The sequence below is a fragment of the Papilio xuthus genome, unplaced genomic scaffold (genome assembly GCF_000836235.2).
Source record: "Papilio xuthus unplaced genomic scaffold, Pxut_1.1 DF827714.1, whole genome shotgun sequence".
NCBI lineage: Eukaryota > Metazoa > Arthropoda > Insecta > Lepidoptera > Papilionidae > Papilio > Papilio xuthus.
The window spans coordinates 4,825,042-4,839,930 of NW_013530935.1; the positions used below are offsets into that span (position 1 = coordinate 4,825,042).

Sequence of the window (14,889 nt, forward strand, 5' to 3'; positions counted from 1 at the left end):
GGTCCGTTTTTGCGAAGGTATACTACATACCATAATAGTTTACAGCAAAGCTATTTTTAAAAACTCTTGGGTAAAAATATTTCTTACATATGATTATTTAAAATAAAATCTTAAATTTTTCTCAATGCACTACATTTATGCATACATATATCAAGTTGAACAACTTCCTCCCTTTTGTTTTCTGGTTTAGTCCGGTTCGAACGAGCTCAAAGCTGCTTCTTGGCCTACATTCGCTTCGACGTTCGTTATTCTAACTATCTCGCTTCTTATTTACTTTATATCAGCTTATGTTGCACTAAAGATTACATTAAGAGTCACAAATCTTTGCTTCTAAATTGTCCCTCATCTCATTCTCTTTGTACAAATATAAAAATAGCTTTTATGCCTGGCTTACATTATGCCAGTACAATATCAGCACTGGCATACTGGCACACACTAACTGGCGCCAGTGAACATACAGTCCATGGCAGGTCGACGCTACTGTCTTACTTATCTTAAATAATCTCTGTGTTGTACAATTCATACGGTAAATTTTTTCTTCTTGCAATTTTCTTTTGAGTATATGAGTCTAGGTCATTGTCAGTTGCAGGTCTCTTAGGCCCTTCGTACACATGGTAACCTAAATCTTTGAAACACGACTTAGTCGCTTGACATACGCAATAAAATGTCATATATGTTCATAACAGACACACGATATTTTGTTTTTTAACAGTCAAAACGAGTCGCTCGCAACTTGTTTGTCAAAATAGTCTTTAGAAAAGTCTTTTCAAGATAGACCAAATCTATGTAGTTGACATAAAGTCGCTATGCCTGTATTGACTGAATAGAAGACTCGCGTCGAAGATTCAAAGTTGTGTGATCGGAAGACGCGCAACGCGATAGCCGCTACGCAAGTATGGGACATGAGTTTCGAAGATTTCTAGTTTGTGTACGATAGGCCTTAAAGTGCTTTAATACGACTTTAACGACTCGGCGACCGAATGCAACGATTAGTGTCTGCGCCATACCACATTTATTAAGCCCTCACGATCGCTTAAGCGAACAAACTAAACTTTACAAACTAAACTAAATGTTACAGTCGATTTCCACTGTAGTGAAAATTGTTTTAATGGAAGTTGAGATTACATATTAAATAAATTACAGTGTATATATGATTTAAAAACATTATACTTCTACAGGCCACGTATTTGTGTTGTGGATACATCTTTTTTAAATTTGTGCCTGTTTTTCTGTTTATCCGCAGACTATCACAAGTGTGACTGCAGTAGTTCTGGTGTTGTAGAACTAAATTAATTTGGCGATATTTAATAAAAAAACTAACAAATTATATTTTTCAACTTGGTTGACTTTTTTTGTTGCAGTGAAAACGCACCTTAAACTGTCCAAAAAGAAAACGCTATTCCCTAAAGTGCCCTTATAAATAATAAACCCAGTTCCAATTTAGCTGCTTGGTTGTTGCGATTTTCTGTTGTTTTCAAGCTTTATTCTTTAACGGCTTTTGTTTTTTACAACAGTGATATTGTGATATTAATTTAATTTATAAATAGTAAATTTTAAATTACCCTATGTTTAAGAGATTTGTTTGTCATCAAAATTAATATCAACTTGGGTATCGATACTCGTTAATATTGGTTAAAAAAATATGAATTTAAATGTCTTTTCGACAAAATAACGATAACCCTTATGGAGAAATTCAAATTCTGCCAATGGCTGTAATAAGTATTATATATTTTTTTACCAATCACTAACTGTCGCTCGCGACTCCGTCCTCCAATCCAGACTGTGTTAGATCTATGTCAAATTTTAGCGAACTCCATACAACGGTTCACGATATACCATCAAAGAAACATCCATGCATCCAAACATTTATAATTAAAGAAAATCCAATCATATCATCCTTGAAATTATTTTATTAAAAAAAATAACGACCTAACTGTTCTCTAAAAAGCCTAATCAACTCAGATATAATTTTTTTTATATCATAAAATGACAAACGAGCGAGCGGCCACCTGAAATCGCTGAAATAGCGAAGTGACCGTTGCCCATAGACATACGCAATTGCATATGCGTTGCCTACTTTTTATCGACGGAGGAGAGTATGCACAGAAAGAAAATATCCTTCCATGCATCCTCTCATCCGGAAAGTCCACTTCCATTTCCCATCCTTTCCTTATAAGGAAAAAGGTGGGAAGGGAAAGAGGACTAAATTAGGCCTCCGAGACGCACACTCATCAGACGAAACGCGGAATTACTTCCACATCACGCCTGTCTGCTATGTGGTGTTATGTTTCTGAGAAGATCTCCGTAGTGAGAACACACAGTAAGACTAGACATAGTGTATAATCTAGATAATGTACGAATTAAAGCTAATTTAATAGTAAACTAGCACTAGCGTTGATGCGTGGCTGGCACTAATAACATTATATGTGTACCGTTGTAAAACCTAACCCGTGTAAGCATTAGAGATATACTTTTTTAATTTAATTATAAAGTAGACACGATAGTTGTGTTTGTTTCATGATTTTGTTATTATAAGGTAATCGTGTAAAAATACTTACGCTGTTCATTGTTAACATGTATTTAAACTAGTTGTGCCCGCGACTTCGTCCGCATGAAATACTGTCTTTGAGTAACGCGCGGTACTAGATAGTACTTGGCATTGCATTATTACTGTATTTTCCTAAAATAAAAGATTTTTTTTCTAAAATAAACGTAGTCTAAAAGTTCCGACAAAATCGTTCCAGCCCTTTCAGAGATTAGCCGAAACAAACAGACAGACAGACAGACAAAAATTGTAAAAAAGGGTATCAAGTACCGTATTCATATATGTCGTAAAAACGATTATTTCAATATTACAACAGACAATTCAATTTAACTTGTATATATAAATAAATTTAATAAAAGTAGAATTAAATCGAGAAGTAATCTTTATTTTTGTGCTATTCCAGGCAATTCTTAAGGGAAGTAAATCATAAATTGCCTTTGTACCTATTCCCCGGTATTAAGACAGTTATACCGTATTTCATATTAGATCGGAACTCAATAGAAAGCGTATAAAATTACTAGAAATCAACGCAGATAGAGTTATGGAAATGTAATAAGTTTATTTTTATTAAGCGTTAAGATTTTATTATGCGGTTTAATCATTACCCCGAGAGACAAATACATTGAAAATTATATTTAACACATGATGACACTCGCGACTCCGTCCGCCTGGAATGAAAAAAGCTATTTCGCCGCAATTATTCGAATTTTTTTCTCACCATTTAAACCTTCTCTAGAACTCCACGAACATTTCTAAACCAAGATAAGATAAATACGTTCAGCCGTTCTCGAGTTATAGCGACACTAATGAACAGCAATTGATTTTTAAATATATAGATTATCATCAATCATAAGACTATTAAAAACCTGTTAACATTTAAACAACGGAATAAAATATATACACATCTACGTACTAAGATAACTAGCGAACATAACCCCTCTGCCATTTAAAAATCTTATCTTACTAATATTATAAATGCGAATGTTTAGATGGATGGATGTTTGTTTGAAGGTATCTCCGTAATATTATATCTCAACGTATCTTGATGAAATTTGGCACAGCCATAGAACATAGTCTGGAAAAACACTTAGGTAACTTATTTTTTTATATTATAAGGTGACAAACGAACGAGCGGCCACCTGAAATCACTGAAATAGCGAAGTGACCGTTGCCCATAGACACACGCAATATGCGTTGCGTTTGCCTACCTTTAAAATGTTTATATTAAGTTTATACCTTTATTAAGTTTTTTAATTCCACGCTGACTAAGTGGCGGTTTTACTAATATTTCTGGTATAAATGTTTAGATGGATGGATGTTTGTTAGAAGGTATCTACGGAACATATCAACGGATCTTGATGTAATTTGTTATATATGTAGGACATAGTCTGGAAAAAGCTAGTTTTTAAGTTTTTTTTTAATTCCACGCGGACGAAGTCGCGACAGTTGGTTTAGATATAAAAATTGGTAAATAATCAGTTTATAAACTTTTTCTATCCCATATTGAAAATACATTATTCGAATTTCTTTTAAAGACATCATTATAATATCGAGGAGTGAATTGTGAAGAATCTCGAGCGACTCTAGAAATAAATTGAGGTAAACCCGATATGAAAATGGAAAGTTTATTCTGGTCCCTTTATACTCGCGTGTGGAACTCGTTCGCAACTCAAAATTGATAACTTTGCATAACTTTCAAATAATATATTTATCTTATATTCAGATACTGTTGTGTCTTTTAAATTAACCGTATTATTTCGACATTAATATTGTTGGATTTTATTTATTTATTTAAAATTTTTAATACGCAAAATTTATGAAGTGTCCAGTAAATACTCTTTATAAAATTTTCATATTCCATTTCTATAATGAAATATTCATTAAATGAAAATAAAAGAAATTTGAGTAAAAAACGAAGTATAATTCGTTTATAAGCCTCAAAAACGGCCGCGTCCACTGCGTTTTGTTGAAAATTAAAATGGATCGAATTGCATAAATCGAATTCGCAAAAGCAAAAATACATTTGAACGTGTAGTAAGCTATTAGCTCCCGCATTCTATTTGCCTATTTTGAAATTCAATGCACCAATATCCATTTTGATCGGGATTTGAATTTTAAATATTCTTGAAGACTAGCAAGCCTTGCCTTTAGTATGAATATTTTAATATTTTTAAGGTTATTTGTCGAATAGTTTCCACATAACGGAGGCAGTAAATAGATGAATGCATTCGTATATTGATGCTTAAATAAATATGATAAGAAACTAAATTTTAATTGAATAAAAAAAAATCTTTGTTTATATCAGTTAAATAAATCCCTTTACTTCTTCCATAATAACATATAAGACACATATATACGTCTATTTAGATTTAGGATTAACTTATACAAAGACCTATATATATAAGTGCAAGCAAAAGTATCCAAAAAAAGTCGACTCTACTAAGTACTATAGGGTCAGGTCAACGACATTTAAATTTTTATGAAATTTATTGTTAAATCTACAAAAGTCTATATATTATTTCATGTTTAAAAAATCAAATTAAAATTAAATTCACAAAAGAAAAAAATATCTTATTATGTATGTAAAAATGTTAAATATTCAAATGCCGGAATTGAAGTCTCAACGGCCACTCCTAACATTAGAGCACCGTTGAAAATGTTACTAGCGCCCACCCATCCATTGTACTTACTCGATATACGCTAAATATAATAAAGAATTTATAGTTTTTACAATAGCAGAAATGTACAATAAGGGAATCTGGCAGAATTCGACTTTAAAAACTAGAGCCGTTGAAAGTTATTGTATAAAATATTAAGACGACAACGCCATACAATAACCAATTGGACGCAGCTTTTTAAAGTATACGAAAAAGGTCGTTCAGTTGTAAACGGCTACGTAGCACACGTTTACGCAACTCGCTGCTACCTAATTATTTTTCTTAAAAACGGCGGAGTTTATTTTGTAGCAAGGAATAAAGCAATTTTTCTATAAGTGGAACACCAAGGATTGCCGCGACTGTACATCAGACGTTATTTGAGTTAGTTAAGGGGCGAAAAGTTTCACTAATGTCTAGAATATTTTTTAAAATACTTACACTTTTTTAATATAAAAAAACCTTTTAATGATGCCTTTAGACTTTAATAGGGTAGTGTTATATAGTCATTAATTATTTTGATGTCATACGATATTTTATATAAATTTTAAATTACAATATTTTACTTGTATAAAATAAATACGTTTTATTATAAAAGTTCAGGCCAAATGATGTAATTTTTCAGACGCCACTTTGTGTAGTGCTGTATACAAACTTGCAATATTATTAACTGAGTATAAAATGTAATAAAAATTCAAATGGACTGGCTATGAGACGAATTATTTTGTGCCTACTTGATTTTCATCATTTTGGCGCTGATGATAGCGGTTTATATCAGTGACGTGGATTCGAACTAATATTATAGATAGAATTAACTGCCATGTAACATCAACAGACGCACTTAAATTGCAACAAAGCTAAAACTGTCACTTGAAAGCAATCTCCTATCCATTTACACTTATCTGGGATAATACTTTTCGTCAAAATTAGTATACGGTTACAATAGTAATAGTCAAAAAATCTAATTTATCAGCAATCATTTTTCATTGAAGTAATTTCAGTGAGGAAAGTTTAGAAAAACGTTCTTTTTAACAAACTTATTTATTCCTTTCATGGACTCTGTCTTGATTAAAATACACATGATAAAATGATATTCATCTTTGCCTCTCAAAACTTCGATACAACTTTGCAGATGACTCTCATACGGGTAAATTCTTATTGGCAAAGTTAGACCGGAGTTAAAAGTTATCACGTACGTCACACGGTTGCAAATATAATTTTAATATAAAATTATTTAACGAGTTACTTCCTTGCATATTATATGTAGCCTATTCCCTATTTCAGGGTAGACCATCTTTGTTCCAAATTTCAGGTAGATCAATTCAGCCAATATAAAGTCTACCCTTTTTTTCGGGGGGGGGGGCGCGGTAGTTATGTGGGATTCTCCTCCATAACAGAGGATATCCACTAAACCTCTCTGTTCCTCCAACGCATCGGGACGGGACCACGGGCACGCTTTCGCTCTCGTCCGTGGCCCAATATAAAGTCTACCGTAACTAGCTTTACTATTTATTATTTTCTAAACCGTTCTTTGGTTGATTGATTTCTTGTATTGAGCTGCTAAAATTTATTGTAGTTAAGTTTGTTATAAAAATTTGTGCTTGTAAAGAATTAATGGTATATTACTCTACCAGTTATTGCCCGAAACTCCGTCTGAGCGAAATTTAAAAAGACTTAATTAGTAGCTTATGTATTCTTCCAATCTATAGTCAAGATATATGCCAAATTTCAGCGAGATCTGTTTAACTATTCTAGAGAAACCTAATCACAAACGGCCATATCTAAATAATCGCATTTATAATATTTCGATTTTAAGATTAATTTTTTTTATAACTTTTTCTCTATTTCGTAAACAACTGTTACAATTGAAAAGGTGACTAAAACAAAAAATATTATTATACTCCGTAGTGAATTCATTGAAAACATCGTATAAGTTTGATGAAGTTTTCCGTAGACTGTTGGAACTTTGTCTAGTTGGCCTGTAGCTTCTAAAAAAAGGTAGAAAACTGTTTTTAACAATGCATTTCTTTTCATTTTAAGGCTATTTATTTACGGAACATTTTAGTTTGTTACTATTAGGTAGAAGAATCTTAACAATTAACTTTACCACCTTAGATTTTTTTACGAGACTAATATTTATCAACGACTGACTAACGCCCACGACTCAGACCACAGGAAATTACGAAAAAAAAAACTTAATTGCCTATGTGTTCTTCAACATTCTACATCTATGCCAAATTTCAGCGAGATCAGTCCAGCTATTTTGGATATTAAACAAACATCCATCATTTTATAATATTAGTAAGATTAGTATCGGTACATAATATATTTGGTTTGCAGTTTACTTAACTAATAAATCTTACTATTCGCACCAAAAATAGTCATGTTTTCTCATTAGATGTATTGTACCCAGTTTCATACTAAAGCATTAATTATAGATTATATTATTTCAGCTTAAACGTATCATATTAAATGGAATGTGTTTAAACAGTGTAAATCTAGAAAAATATATCTGAATATAGAGCATACCTCGGTCGGAGCGCCCTCATGCGAGCGGCTTGTGCACGCCCCATAGAACACAATTCGTTTGATCTTTCCGCCTGCTCACTAAACCCTATTTATAGCTAATTCGAACAAGAATAGTGTCATTTAGTTGTGATTAATATTCAATAATTAAGTTAATACTTAAAATTATTTTACTAATACGTGGATATACAAACAAGTAGGGTTGGCGTCATGCATACGGCCGGCCGTAAATAAGCAAAAACCTTAAGGTTTATAAGCCTTTTTAAGGTTTTTGCCAACCCTATATAAGTGGGATAAGTCCAAGAAGAAGATACATGCGTATAAGTCAATAAATACTCTATACGAGTTCAATAAAATATGTTTCATTATAAAGTCAATTAAAAATAAAGCTCGTCAATTACTTTTACGATATTATAACCATGATTCTCTTTTGTTTCAGAGAGCAAAACATTTCTGTAGTGGAAAAATAAAATATGCAAATGGAAGATGCATTTAAAATTGAAATTGCGAAATACCGCCGCCAACAATATAATATACAAATGGTTGCAAACGAAACAAGGGAAATATAAACACAGACCATGGAGCTAGATAACGAATAGAAATATTTTAAAATATGAACGCTTCAGAACCAGAGATATTGGTGGCAAAAGGCCAATATGAAATATCACAAATAGGTCCCGAATATATATGGGAATCGAAAGCTTTCAATATTGGTATAGAATTCAATGCAAGTTTTGATAATAGTACAGGATATAACATTACTGATAATTCCGCTGAGCTCTGGAATGACTACATACATTTACTCCAAGATCGAGCTCTTTTAGTAACATTCCTACTTTTATTTTCACTCACCACTGTCTTTGGAAACATGCTTGTTATAATGGCAGTAGTACGTGAGAGATATTTACATACATCCACCAATTATTTTGTAACATCACTTGCTGTGGCAGATTGCTTAGTTGGTCTTGTAGTAATGCCCTTCTCAGCTCTATACGAAGTATTAGAACATACATGGTTTTTTGGAGTCGACTGGTGTGATGTATGGAGATCACTTGACGTTTTATTTAGTACAGCATCGATTCTCAATTTATGTGTTATATCATTGGACAGATATTGGGCGATTACGGATCCGATAACTTATCCAATGCGCATGAGTGGTCGGAAGGCTGCATTTCTCATAGCAGCTGTATGGGTTTGTTCCGGGGCTATTTCCTTTCCGGCGATAGCTTGGTGGCGAGCTGTACGCTTAGAAGAAGTACCAGATTACAAATGTCCATTCACGGAAAACTTGGAATATATTATCTTTTCATCGACTATATCTTTTTATTTGCCATTATTTGTAATGGTATTTACTTATTATCGGATATATAGAGCTGCGACAATTCAAACTCGATCTTTAAAAATTGGTACGAAACAAGTTATGAGGCCGAGTGGAGAACTTGAATTGACTTTGAGGATACATCGTGGTGGTACAGTACGGCAAAGAGCAGACGTTTGTCACGGTGGGTGCACACCTGAAGAACATGATCAAGAACCTTTAACTGCACTACAGAACAATGGATTATCAAGGTCATCGACACGATTAACTAATGTAACTCATACTAAGCATTTACCAAAGAACTTCTCTTTATCACGTAAGTTAGCTAAGTTTGCAAAAGAGAAGAAAGCGGCAAAGACATTGGGAATAGTGATGGGTGTATTTATAGTGTGCTGGCTGCCTTTTTTCGTCGTCAATTTATTATCTGGGATTTGTTCATCGTGTATCACACACGAGGAAATTGTTAATGTTGTGGTGACGTGGCTTGGTTGGGTTAATTCGTCAATGAATCCGGTCATATACGCTTGCTGGAGTCGAGATTTTAGAAGGTATGTATTAGAATAGAATAAAAAGAGCGTCGGTGGCTCAGAGGTTTGAGCACTTTACTTGTAATATGTAGGTCCTGGGTTCGAATCCCACCATCTACCAATGTGTTTTTACATTTTCGAGTATATATATACGACGTTCCTATTCTGAAGGAAAACATCGTGTTGCAACATGCACATATCTGCGAAGAAATTCAAAGATATGTGTGAAGTCAACGCACTGGGCCGGTGTGGTTGATTGTGGCCTAGTCACTAAAATTCACAACATCCCATTTCAGAAGCAAATCAACTAGATTTTAATATTACGAAGAAGGAAAGCAGTTGCGATCGTTAAATATATATAATAGAAACCAAGTTATGTATAGACTCATGATTTGAAGGTCTGATTCGAAAACCGCAATATTCTTTTGTATATGAGAATCTGATGTTGGTAGCATTGCCCATCTATATGTCAAAACTCAATATACTCGTCCCGACTTTTTGTACTTGACCCTTGGAACACGCTCAATCGACGTCATTATCTTCAAATGTTTCGGGATATTTGTAATTCCATGACCCATCGGTATATTGTTTCGTTCAAGCTCAAGGCCTTTCATAAATTATAAATAGAAAGCGGCTCGTTTGCGACCCAACATTTTACCCGAACGCCAATTGATTTTATCTTAGAGCCAACAAAGAAAAGATCTGACATTTATAGACCACTTTAGATGGCATCTCATGTAAGCAACACATAATCGTGTGTAGAGTTCTGGAATAGAATTTCATATTTGATATAAAAATTGCTTTCCATGTCAAGAAACGACCTAACAAGTCTCTGTCTTAAATAAGTTACAAAGGCCTATGACTAGCAGAAAACGGGCTCTTACTTTACAAACTACTAGGTTAGAAACTCTTATCCTGACTGTTAGATTTTAATTTAAAATTTTAGGATGACTAAATAAGGGTTTCTGTTAATTGCGTATACAGAATAAGATTAGACTCTAGCATTAGAGAAAATTAGCAATTACCAGTAACTCTAATTTATTTAAAGATTTCGTATTAGTTTGAATGAAAACTCTTTATATCTTATTGTATGCAAAACAAGAATGATATAAAGTAATTTGTAGTAAAATTCATATTATACTAGCAGTCGGATTAAAAAAAACTAAATGAGTAGCCTATGTGTTCTTCCAGATTATGTTTTACATATTATATATGCCTAATTTCATCAAGATCAGGTAAGCCGTTCCGGAGATACCTTCAAACAAACATCCATCCATCTAAACATTCGCATTTATCTTATATCTTTAAATTAGCAATTCTTGTATATATATAAATATATAATAGGAATCTCGGAATCGGCTCCAACGATTTTCATAAAATTTAGTATATAGGGGGTTTCGGGGGCGATAAATCGTCCTAACTAGGAGTAATTTTTAGAAAATGTCATTTTATTCGTGTTTTATCGATAATCAACATAAACATAAACTTAACTTTTTTTTATCGGTAAGATCGAAAAATATTATTTATATTTCATCATTTTATTAGTAATTCGTACTTAAATATAATTTCCAAAAACACAAATTAAAAAATCATCCATTTAATATTAGTATGACGTATGATAATCAATATACATATTATGTTACGTAAGTTCTAAAATCTCTTGCATAGAACCTTGCTACAACCTTGATAAAGTTGACTGGATACAAGATCATTGGTCTTATAATGAATTGGCATTTCATTCATAATTCATTATTTTGTTACAGAGCCTTTCTTAGAATTTTATGTACATGTTGCCCGAGAAAGTTGCGTCGAAAATATCAACCGCAGCTGCGCTTCAAACAATCACAGGTATATAAAGTTTATGTACTTTTACATAAGCCAAAGACTAAATATAAAGATATTTCGATGATTTACCTTTTTCGTTATTCGTATTTATTTTCTTTTTAATTTTCAGTTACGTACAACACGTCGTTATTATTCGTCAAGTGAGCTCGTGGGTATTCAGCAAGTTAGGCAAAATTCATGCGAACAGACTTACATATAGCGATATACAGGCTGTTCTTAAATTCTCAATTTCCAAGTGCCTTTTTTCGCATCAATCTTAAATTATCATTAACATTTTCTAGATAACAACATACTTGTAAATTTTACTGTCTTTTGGAGCAAATAGCTACGTTATTACATTATTAAAGAGGTATGTGTGAATAATTGTTCACTTAATACTTCTTTTGCACTAAACATCTCCTTTGCTAAATCCAAACTTTCCTGCTAACTTGGTATTTGTCTGTATTAATTCTATACACCCTGTATGTGCAAACACTTTTCCTTTTTAATACTGATCTTTGTCTTTGATAATTAATTTATTAATTAATCTAAGTGGATATTTTCCTTAATTTGTTCAATATTCAATGTAATTTTTGATCACAAGCGATGCATGAAAACCTCTGAGTAAAGAACGTTACTTTTACAATTTTTTTTCTTTAAATATTTATTTCTTAATTTTATTTCTTACTCAAATATCGATGTGTAAATTTCATATTGCATGAACCTTTTAATATGTCGCAATTCGATATTTACCAACTATCTACAACAAATATTTAAGTAGTTGTTAAGTTTTCTATATTTATGTTTAATATTTTGTTATTTCAAAAAATATTAAAATTCATTATGATGAAAAATTTAATTTAAAAAAAATGAAAATTGCAAAAGAGTATTCAAACTTTTTTGTAACGCTATAAATTTTCCAAAAAAAAAAAGTTAAAAATTCAAAATTTGAACTTCAAAACCTATTCATTTATGTTACAGTATCCCCTATCTACGATGATGTATTCATCGGTATCACAACATGAGATGTGTCGGTTGTGACATCAAGCTCGCGCGGGCACTGGTCGGCCTACCCGCGCACGTTGCTCTTGATGTCAGCGTCGCCCTGGCCGCCGGGGCGACAGGCACATAGACGACAGACTAGAATCTTACCCCATGAGAACTCTAGAACATTCTTACGACGAACATTGTGTCGAAAGAATAGCGTGCAATGACAATATATGCCAGGACTCGGAATCCATAAGTGAAGTGAGTTTAGAAAGTGATAGTCGTCGACAAAGCTTAAAAAGAAATAAAAAGAAAGTGTCGTACCAAATAAAAGCTGAAGTGAACGCGTAGTATAATTTATATGTTAGTTGTTAATGGTCTATTTCTAGTCAAATTTCACATATGTGAATATTATTTTCAATCAGGAGCTGTGATTTATTGATTAGCCGTGTAAATATTTTTGTGATTTCTTTGTAAATACAATCTTTCTAATAAGCTTTCTGAGGGGTTAGACGAAATTCACTTCAAGGCGATACCATAGCGAACTTCGAACTTCGATGTAGAAATGACAATAACTTTCTATAAATCATATGATTGTCAATTCAATTTCATACATTTTTGTAGATCGTTATGGAATCGCTACGTAGCGAATGCACTTTGCCTAACCTGTACTGTATAAACATTGGGAAGTAAAACGCTTCTATTTGTATATATTTCTACTGTAAATTGTAACAAAATACTCTAAATGTATAAGATATTGGAATATTATTAATAATACTTTTTGATACGCTTTAAAAAATTAATAATTATTAGTTCTATGTACATTTATATGATCTCATCTTTCTTCCTATATTGTATAGTAATCGATCCAAGCTATATGTTGTTTAGTCTTATTACGTTATTTAAACGACCTAAACTTTTTTCTTTGTTGTATCGATATGACGTCATCGTACTCAGATCTCATATTGTTGTGATATGATGTATATTTTTGTGATTTAACCAGAAATATTTAAGGAAGATTTGTTAATTTATAAACCTTTCGATTTTTGTAGATTCGTAGTAAATATTTGTTTATTCAAAAATTTTTAAATGCGACATTTTTTAAAACGAAATTAAAATATTTAAATCGATGTTATTGTCTTTTAACTCATTAATTGTAAATGTATAAAAATCCTTAATTAACTATTAAATATAGGAATATGTCTCAAATCCAATCTTTAAATCACCACACTGTAGTTTATATGGTCATAGCCATTTTTATAATATAGAAGAAAATATATGTTTAAAAATTCGTAATCATAACTTGACTTTCGTTAAAAATAAAAGTTATCTGGGCATTGAAAGATAAATATATTTTATTGTTTCCACTAAATTTACATCAAAGTAATGGCCTAAAATTATCGGGTATTTAATAGTATTTTAAAACAAAATAAAACACGATAATACTGAACCTTGAAAAAGAAATTTAGATGATTGGCTACAAAGTGTAGGAATACTGAATTTCTTCAGTCTTCCTACACTTTGTATGGATTGAAGGAAATAAGAGAGTGAATTCAGAAGAATAGTAAATACTGGGCCGGCCTTTCATAGGTAAAAGGGCTGGCAGATAATGAATACTGAACTTTGTATAAGTTTGGGCAAAATATGTTGCAACTAGGCTTACCAATTTTTTGTTTATAGTAAATAACCTAACGCTTGACTACGATCCCACCTGATGAAAGTGTGGTCGAAAGATAGTAAGCGTTAAGCTTAGTAAACGCCTATTCACTCTACTCTCTCTGCCTCTAATTGAAACCAGATTTAAAATCGGATTAATCCGGATAAATGCGGATTAAATTGTATTTTCGCTTTTATAATTTTAGTGAATCGTTTCGCTTTTATTCCTTTAGCTATCTCTTGTACTAGAGGCTATAATAGTGGACATCGGTCCCATTGTTAATGCCACTATATCTGTGTTCATTCCACAAATGTAGTTCTTCTTTTCAAAGATTTGCTCAAGGCAATCCCACGATTTAAAACGTTGCTGAGTACTTATTTAGTATTCCTGATAGTTTCTTTGTTCGTTTTAGTAAGAAATATGTATAAATTGGATTATATAATTATTAAACTATGTATGTTATATACCCCCACCATATACCACACAAAATTACATAACATAATTTTTTTTTAATTTCTGTTACAAATCGGAGTTGAATAAATGTTATATAAAATGTATTAATAATTAGTGTATTTGTCAAAAAAAATGTATTAGATCTTTAAAAAATTGTTGTCTAAAAAATAAATGTATATTTCGTAAGTTAATTAATATAAAAAATATATAAAAATCAGAGCCATTTATAGATCTTTACCAGAGTGCCTGTCTGTTGATTTTTGTAAATAGATTTTCTTACAAAATGCAATCCTTATTCAATAAGTAAATGTTTATATCATAACTATGTTTAGATAGATACATGTAAAACGTGAATACTTCTAATAAAAATAATGGGTTGTCGTATAAATTTATATTAA

General features: G+C 32.0%; 1 protein-coding gene across 1 annotated transcript; it reads left to right on the plus strand.

Moving 5' to 3' along the window:
- The first annotated feature begins 8,338 nt into the window (after positions 1 to 8,338).
- On the plus strand, positions 8,339 to 12,435 carry Dopr2 (dopamine receptor 2). The gene is made up of 3 exons (XM_013310538.1): positions 8,339 to 9,591; positions 11,334 to 11,418; positions 12,376 to 12,435. Exons 1-3 carry the CDS (start codon positions 8,339 to 8,341, stop codon positions 12,433 to 12,435), a joined length of 1,398 nt encoding a protein of 465 aa, XP_013165992.1.
- The last annotated feature ends 2,454 nt before the right edge of the window (positions 12,436 to 14,889 follow it).

Excerpts from the sequence above, each read along its gene's own strand:
- Dopr2 (XM_013310538.1), top strand. The coding sequence starts at position 8,339 with ATGAACGCTTCAGAACCAGAGATATTGGTGGCAAAAGGCCAATATGAA. Across the intron at positions 9,592-11,333 it reads TGGAGTCGAGATTTTAGAAG|AGCCTTTCTTAGAATTTTAT; the intron begins GTATGTATTAGA and ends ATTTTGTTACAG. Across the intron at positions 11,419-12,375 it reads TGCGCTTCAAACAATCACAG|TATCCCCTATCTACGATGAT; the intron begins GTATATAAAGTT and ends TTTATGTTACAG.